General features: G+C 47.5%; 1 protein-coding gene across 1 annotated transcript; it reads left to right on the top strand.

The window, feature by feature from the left end:
- Positions 1-7,395: 7,395 nt before the first annotated feature.
- On the top strand, positions 7,396-8,283 carry LOC142586335 (beta-alanine transporter-like). Its single transcript, XM_075697585.1, has one exon. The coding sequence runs from the start codon at positions 7,396-7,398 to the stop codon at positions 8,281-8,283; it is 888 nt and encodes a 295-aa protein (XP_075553700.1).
- The last annotated feature ends 424 nt before the right edge of the window (positions 8,284-8,707 follow it).

Below are 8,707 nucleotides of genomic sequence, written 5' to 3'. Positions count from 1 at the left end.
CAGCCTGTGTCAGTTCGCCAAACAGACTCGTCATGTATATTCCTCAAGCAACAGACACCAGTAAATTGCTCAAGTGAGTGGAAGGTGTAGCACGGAAAAGGGAATATATATTGGTACATTCCTTTTCGTATTCTGCAAATAGCTGTAAGCATCAATTAGCTTTACCTTAAATTACCACTGCTTAAAATAAACACGTGAACAAGCGCCTAATTTTGAGAAGCAGTTTAAGAAGCAAGTGGTGCTGGTAGAATCTAAACTGCAGTGTTAGTTAAGTCGGCGTGTTACTGCCGAGCGATTCTGTGAAGTAATGCCAAAATTCTATATTACACCATGAACTACTCGTGAGCAGACCTGTTTTAGCGGATTAACATCAAGGTAACTGCTGTAGAAGTTATATATAGCTAGTGTTTGTGACACACTTGTTGCACCGCGGCAGGTATGGTATCATAACTGGATTCTTACATGCTATGTTTTTGTGGTTGTCGATCCGCGAATGAAAAACCCGCGATGGTCTGGTCTGCGCTTCTTCGGCTGGCACTGTAGCGTTACCTTTGAGAATTGTATTGTCGTCTAAGGTATGAGCTTTTTGAATAAATTTTCGCGAAAGAAGACGTCGCAAAATATATTTGAGACGACCGCCATAAGTACACAAGTAGAGGGAACGAGAGCGAACGAACGACAACATTGCATAAGGCGCCCGGACACCGCCCGAACCATGCCCGAACTGCAGCAGACGACAAGCGTGAGTCCTTGCACTGACGCACGCGAGCGGCGCTCGCAGCGCCTCTGTAGTTCGTTCTCGAGGTGAATAGTACTTTGCACTCTTACTTGCCTTTAAGAAGCAAAGCAGATAATGTGAAGTTGGCTTCATTTATAGACACTTTTCCCGAACAGTTAGCTCTAGAGGTAAGACATGGCGCTTTCGGCAGCGCACTGCACGTTGCGTCATCGAAAGCCCTCGAATAGGAAAACATTACCGCTTCTACCTTGCTACTGTGTGATCAGCTGTCGGAAATCCAACTGGGCTTCACTAACATATAATATGCTTCATTCGTGCTGCAAAGTGTGGAGCAGTGGATGGAAGACGTATGCAGTAGTTGGCTGCAAAAATAGTGACTCGCGTTAAGAAATTGAATGGAGTTGACAAAGTCTACGGACTGCTGGTTGCAGCTTTAGCGATGCATAGATTTCCTTGAGGATAAAAAAAATTCAGTCATTCACCAGCGTTGTATCGCTAACTTACAAAGAAAGGACTTCCACACCGGAACGTCTGCAAGAGTAAGTACCGCTCATCACACAGTGAAAATGGGAGTAGCGCCGCTTCCTAACGTAGTAAGTTTCTCGCACGCTATCTGCACACATCAACCCCAACTCATACGCCCACTTACGCCTATTCTATCGCCAACGTATCGAGAATAGTCGAAGGGGGGCACACGAATTAATGAGCCGCAGCGAAGGTGACGACGACTGGTTACGCCATGACAATACACAAATGTTCGAAGCTGAACGCGCTTAGTGACAGCCCAGAGGAAGTAAGCTAGTGACCAGCGATAATACGTCTTTGCTGCAAGCTATTACAAAGTACAGAACATCAACGTTCCGAGTCTTGTGCGCAGCAAGAACAAGTCTATCGCAACTGAGCACACCCGCGAGTGAATAGGCAGAAAATGAACAATTCCATAGTGACCGCACTGAGGAACCTTACTGACTGAGAAACATGATAAGCCGGTACTTCGAAGTATTTGCCAAATAAAGAACGATGGAGTAGTGCACATTGATCCTGGTTCAATTCATAAGCGGAAACGATTGACAGCCTGGGATGTACTTCAAGCACCGTATACGCTGCTCGCGTCGTTCGGACAAGCCGTAATGAGCTTCGAACTCTGTGACCAAAACTTCGTGTCGTCCCTCTAATCACAGACTGCGATACCTGCCGAAACAGAGGTTTGCTGAACCGCACCGGTCATCATGTACAGGGTCGTCCACTCTTAGTACGAACACGGCCGTGTTCGTACTAAGAGTGCACGGCCTTTGCACATGGCATTAGTAAATGCTCCATGTGCACGCTTGTGCTAACGTTTCAAAGCACTTCTTTTTTCTTTCAGTGCGACGTATTCTTTGCATCCTTCCAGGCACTTTGCGTGAGGTCGGTCGGTAGGTATTTTGTGTCTCGCCAAAGTATGCACCGCTGTAAGGAAAAAAAAGAAAATTCATGATTGACAGTGGAATAGAACTACTTCCTTTGAGCACATTATCCCAATGCTCTAACCATTAGGATACGATCACAATTTATTTTTGTGTTTCTTATCAGGTTCACAGTTGCACAATAGATAACGCATAGAGAAAGACAGTGGGAGGCATGGCAACGTGCCTGGAAAAATTGCGGCAGAACCCATCTCACGATGACTGTCGACAGTAATGCGTTTAACGTTGAATCAGCATAGCGACAGAACGTATTGCCACCGCCGAAACGAGTTATGTATGAGGCATGTGCTGCAGAGGGACTCCTTCTTCCATGCTTCCCTAAGAACACTTCCCTAAGCAGCGGCGCTGCGAAGTTTGCACATGGGCTCTGAAATGCGTGGTGTGCCCGTGAGTGCAAACGCTGACAAACACGTCGTTCAGCTGCCGGCCTTCTCTCTCGCACTTCTTTCCCAACACGCTGCGCCATCTAGGGGCGCCGCCGTGAAGTCGGCGAGCGGCCTCCGAGACGAGAAGCGTGGTGGGCCAGTGTGTGCGAGTGCTGAGGATTGCTCCGAGCTCGCTTGCCGCATATCCAGTGGCACATATACAGTGACCCACGTTCGTTGAAAAAGTTCACCAGAGTTTCATTGCGAAGCGGTACACACCCAGTGCATTCATGGTGGGGCACGCCAAAGCCTTGGCGTGAAAGACGTTCGTTGAAAAGTGGCAAATGTCTAGTGTTCTAAAACTGGTACAGCGCAACGTACAAAGGAAGAAACAAGCCGAGCGGGCTAGATAAAGAAACAGAGCCTTCTGTTCCTTTATCTGGCCAGTTCGGCTTGTTTCTTCCTTTGTATGTTGCGGTGTACCAGCTTTAGAATGCCGTACCAACTCGCCCAATCCTCAACCGTAGTGAAATAACCAGTGAATTCGCGGCGTAGCATACTAAAGCGTCGGGTTAGTGTCCTTCAGGAACCCTTGAGACGTGGGTTCCATTACGTCCAGCATCGGTGAAAATTAAGGTCTCTTTTTCATAGTAGCGTGGAACATTCCCAGTAGTACATACCTAGTTGCCCACGTTGGCGCAAAAAATGTTCATTTAAGAGTGGCACACACCTACGAGCACATACCAAGTGACCCAAGTTAGTATCGAAGAGGCTCATTGAACAACGGCACTTATCCAGTTCCAGTCTACAGTGAACAATGCTGGCTTGAAAGAGGTTCGTTGAAGGGCGCAACATGTCTACGCATCACCCCATACTCAGCCGCCCAATTTGGTTCTACGGTTGGTTTTCCCCCCTGTTCTCTCAGCACGGCACCCCGATGTGCTACTCATTCAACCATGGACGTCACAGTGACCAATGTAGCAGTGAAAACAGTTTAACACAAACAAACATGCATAGAATCATAGATAGATAGCCCCGGAATGTACGTGAAGAACCCTAAGAATGCGAACGCATTATATATATGTATATATATATATACATATATATATATATATATATATATATATATATATATATATAGAGAGAGAGAGAGAGAGAGAGAGAGAGAGAGAGAGAGGGGGAGGGAGGGAGAGGGGGGAGAGAGAGAGAGAGAGAGAGAGAGAGGAGAGAGAGAGAGAGATGTGGTGGGAAAGGGAGGTCAACTGGAAAGAGATTCTTGTTTGCTACCCAGCACTAGTCGAAGTGTAGGAGAAAGTTGAACACAGAAGCTAACCGTTACACATAGTATGGAATCCAGTACCTGCACGTAGAAAACGAAGATGGTATACCGTATGATGTTTTGAGGAAACAACAGCTTGTTTATGGTGTTGAGTCTTCCCTAGGACCCGATCACATGTATACTTCTCTCATTCCAAAGCCGACTAGCGCTTTGAGATGTTTGGCACGCGCGTCCCGTGCAACTCTCCCGTCTTCTTTGCTCGTGACAGCTCGCGCTTTAGGCGCTCCGTAATACTGCACTATCTCAGGAATCATTCCACATACTTCAGTACTGTCCGCGTAGCAGCCAACGCAACGTAGAAACTGCGCGACGTTGCATCGCCTTCATGATAAGCCCAGGTTGATCATGTTTTGTCCTTTCTTTGCTTGAGTGCAAATGTCATCGTTTTTTTTAACATGACCGCGCGACATTCCCGTAGATACATACGTATGATTGTATAAATATTGATCACAGATCACGTCACAATCCGCAATGGGCCCCCTAACGCCGTTTCAATGCATATACAGAGCCCAAATAATCACCGTGTATAAATTCGCGTCAAATGGCCGCAATGAAAATCATGCCGTTGCCTTCATGCGATCGTCATCAATGTGGTCATCTTCTTGCTGCTGTCCTCACACACACGTGCGCTCGCATCACACACGTAACATTACTCGATTTTCACAGATGCGTTGGTGCACATGGTAAAGCTTTGCAGAACACAAAACATTGCTAGATAGCTAGCTACCTGCAAAACGCTTCGCATAACATCGATTCCTACAATGCGTGGGACTTTCACAATGTTCTTGTTTTGTTGTTGTTTTTTTTTCTCTTTTTGCAGTACGAATCAAAATATAAACCATGTTATCATTGCGCTGTCTTCTCAGAAGTGTCCTTGATTTTATCTTTCTCTGGAAAATACATAGACCAAAATTTGTACGGCAACAACTAATGATATATTTTTCATACCGCTTGTGAAATTATTTTTTCAATCGCTAAAATACTTAACGTACTCATAAATATGTCAGTGCATTGTATATAAAGCAGTAGTGCCTAAGCATAAAAATCTAACAAGAATAGTTGCGCCTTTAGAGGCTATCAGGAGTTCGCGTTCCCAAACAATTATTTGTACTAAAGCGCTAATTTAAACAAAACTGACATGGATAAGAGAGATGAAATAAAAGAACTTTCTTTTCTCTTTTTAGGTGTTTGTGAAGGGGGCGAAGCGTCTTTTTCATACACGTCGCAGAAAACAACAAACAGACACGCAAGAACGACTTGGAAAAACTTGCCCGCGTTGTACCATGTTTGGGGTGCCGATTTTTAAAATTATTATTCGCTGTGCAATTTTTTATGTACATCACAAAAAAACAAGCCTAGCTTGTTGCCGGCGTTGCTACGAACCCCATGCTTCGCATATAGCAGAGAACAGTAATTCTTTCGCCCACAGAAAATAAGTGAAAGTATCAGCTCTGCGTTTAGCTATATGGGCTATCGAGCGAGCAGTTTCATTTTGCCGAGCCCTAGGCAAGATGGCGAATGACGTTTTCCTGCAAGCCGAAAAATAGCGCTTGACATTTCGAATATGTCTACAGGAACGCGAGAACTTAGGTTTGAAATTTAGCGTTACAAAATCAAGTGTTATGATATCCAATGAAAACAGTGAACACACAGTGGCAATACAGGGCCTGGAAATACCTTGTTTAAAAGAACATAAATACCTTCTTATATGGATAAACGAAGGCAAAAGATATATGGAAACACAGGAAAACAACAATAACAGTAAAAGAGAAGAGAAATGCCGCCATAATGAAGCACAGAGCGCTATGGAGATACAATAGGTACGACGTGCTCTGGGGTAGGCGGAAAGGTGTAATTGCTCCAGGACTTACTTTCGGAAATGATGATGTTTCCCTCAAATCAAGGGTACAATCGGGACTCAATGGCAACCAGAGGCCAGTGGGACGCCTCGCATTGGGCGCTCAGAGGAAGATCGAAAATGAAGCTGTGCAGGGTGATATGGGCTGGACAAGTTTTGAAGTGAGGGAGCTCATCGGTGAAACTGATTATGAAGAACGAATGAGGAACATGGAAGAAAGTAAATGGGCTGGAAGAGTGTTGAGGTATCTGTACAAGGAAAACATGCATTCACAATGGAGGAAAAGGACTAGGAAGCTTACCAGCATGTATGCAGCCTGTAGGGTGAGCGACACAACAACAAAGAACGTCAAGTGGAATGTCGGAGAGGCGGAAATAATGTCATGGGCGGCGGCAATGGAAAAGAAACCTGCCATGAGTAACCACATAAGAGGAAAAAACGAAATCAGGAAAGAAATAATTATTGATAGCTCAAAGGGAAGCTCATTAGCTTTCGAAGCGAGATCACGATGCCTTAGAACACGCACCTATAAAGAGAGATGAAGGAAGAAGCATGTGCTTGCTGTGGTAAAGCTAGGGAAACTGTCGAGCATGTTTATTAGGATGTGAAGTTGTCCTTCACTGGCCTCCTTGAAGCTTTTGGGTTCAGCGAGAGCAGGGACAAAGTAAACATGCCCGCAATAAAGATTAGTAAGAGGCGATTGGATGATTGGGGAAGAAAAGTAGGCAAATGACTAAAAACGGAGACGTACAACAACAAAATTCACAATAGGGGATCAGAAAGTTTGGTTAAGGAAATTCATAGTGTTTTTTTTTAACCTAGGTAGCAGATTAGTCAGTATAATAGCAAGAGCTTGATGGCGCAACCCACCGCCCCATTACAAAGGGGACGCTCCTACCTTCCATTCATCTATCCATCCATCCTCTAATGCAACAAAAATGAAGGATTCCAGTTTTTTTGTCAGAACTCCTACTATAAGGGCACTGGTATGTATAATACTGTACTGGTATAAGGGTCATAATATGTCATCCAATCAGGGAGATCCTTGCCATCGAGCCAGCCGTTATAAAGGGGGTATTAGCGGTGGTCGATACTTCTGTCTTCGATATGTACGGCTTAAACCCGAGTGTTTCAAACGGATGTAAGCAGCTTTTCGGTGCTCTTCGACACGAATGAACTACTGAGCAATCGATCATTGTGTTTTCCAGAGAATGCATGGCGTGCACATGCTATAATAGTGGCTCGCGCTATCACGAAAAGAAGGCAACATTCCATGAGCTACGCGAGAAAGAAGATGTCTCATTCTAGTCTCACGCTCCACAATTTAAATCTAGTTTGGCTTTACTTCTAAGCATACGAAAAACCGCCTGCTTCTTGGCCAATCCCCCATAGTGGGTATGCGCCACTGTCTGGAACACAAGACAAGATGTCTCAGCCGAATGCCGACAACTGCCACAGCAGATTGGCAACTGAGAGAAGCACAGAGAGCTTCAGAAAACCAGAATCGAGCTGCGCCGAAGAACCTCCGTTCGGCGACGGTCGCTTCCAGCTTGTGACCCTGCTCAACGTCGTGGTGGCGGCTGCAGCTTACGCACTACACTACGAGAGCTTCACGATGACTGCTTCTCATGGACCACTGGTGCCGTAGCCCCGAGGCATTTGCCAACCTCAGCGTGAAGCAGTGGAAAGAGCCGGCCATTCCCGTCGACAAACAGGGCGTGTACAGTCGGTGCACCATGCGCGAACCGCCTTACAGCAGCGCGAACAGCCGCATCGTTCCCTGCACGTCGTGGGAGTTTGATTTGAGCGAGTACGGGTACAACGCGGTCAGCGAGTGGGTGCTAGTGTGCGACAGAGCGTGGCTCATCTCGCTTGCCAGGCTCGTCTACGCCGCTGCTTGCATCTTCCCCGCGACGGTGGAGTCTAGGCTGGCGGACCGCGTCGGTCGCAAGGTGGTCGTTTCCGTCACCATTCCGGTGGTGCTCATCTCGGGCGTTGCCAGCAGCCTCCCGAACGACTTCCAGTTTTTCGTTGCATTGCGCACCGTCGTGTCTGCGGTGACGAGCTGTACAATGGTGCCACTCTTTGCCATCCTATGGGAGGTGTGCCCGCCGCGCAAGATACCCATCTACTGTATCGTATTTATCCTGATCACCATAGTTATCGGCGACAGCACAGTGTTGACCGCGGAGGGGCTCAAGCCCGGCTGGGCCACTGTTCAGCTAGTCCTCATGGTGCCGACCTTCTTGCTAGTCGGTTTGTACTTCACCGTGGAGGAGTCTCCCAGCTGGCTCGTGGGGACCGGCCGTGTAGGGGAGGCCGAACGGATATCGCAGCGCTTGGCAAAGCTTAACAGAGTGCCCACAAACCGCCGCCGCGAACAGTTCGCCTTGCAGACACGGGCGCACGCGCGGGATGTAGCCGAGACCCTAAAACAGAGCGACCCCTGCAACGCGCGCATGAGAAGCCGCTCGATTCTGCTTTTCTACATGGGACCACCGACGGCATTCCTGTGAGAGTCCTGGTTAAGATTATCGCCGCTGTCACGTCCCTGTCTGCGTGCGTCTTGTTTACGCGTTGGGTTCATCATTACGGCCCCAAACGCACCGTCGTCGTCAGCGGGCTCGGCTTCAGCGCCTCCTTGGCCGCCCTTACTGCCTCGCCCTTGGAAGAAGACACGCTCCTCCTCGACCTGCTGGTTATCGTCATGAAAACGACCGGCTACATCACTTTCTCGAACTTCGGCGTGTTGACCATCCAGCTGTACCCCGTCACTGCCCATTGCACTGCCACGGCCATTGCTCTCATCTCCATCCGTGTGGGCGATACTTTAGCGCAGATGAGCACCGTTCTCATCGGGCCCAGGTGGCACTTGGGCAATGGTCTCACCATCGCCGCTGTGTGTGATAGCGGGCGAGCACCTTCCCGACGAGCACATTC

The sequence above is a fragment of the Dermacentor variabilis genome, chromosome 6 (assembly GCF_050947875.1).
Source record: "Dermacentor variabilis isolate Ectoservices chromosome 6, ASM5094787v1, whole genome shotgun sequence".
Classification (NCBI taxonomy): domain Eukaryota; kingdom Metazoa; phylum Arthropoda; class Arachnida; order Ixodida; family Ixodidae; genus Dermacentor; species Dermacentor variabilis.
The sequence above is the reverse complement of the archived record's forward strand: the minus strand, read 5'-3'. Positions and strand labels throughout refer to the sequence as shown.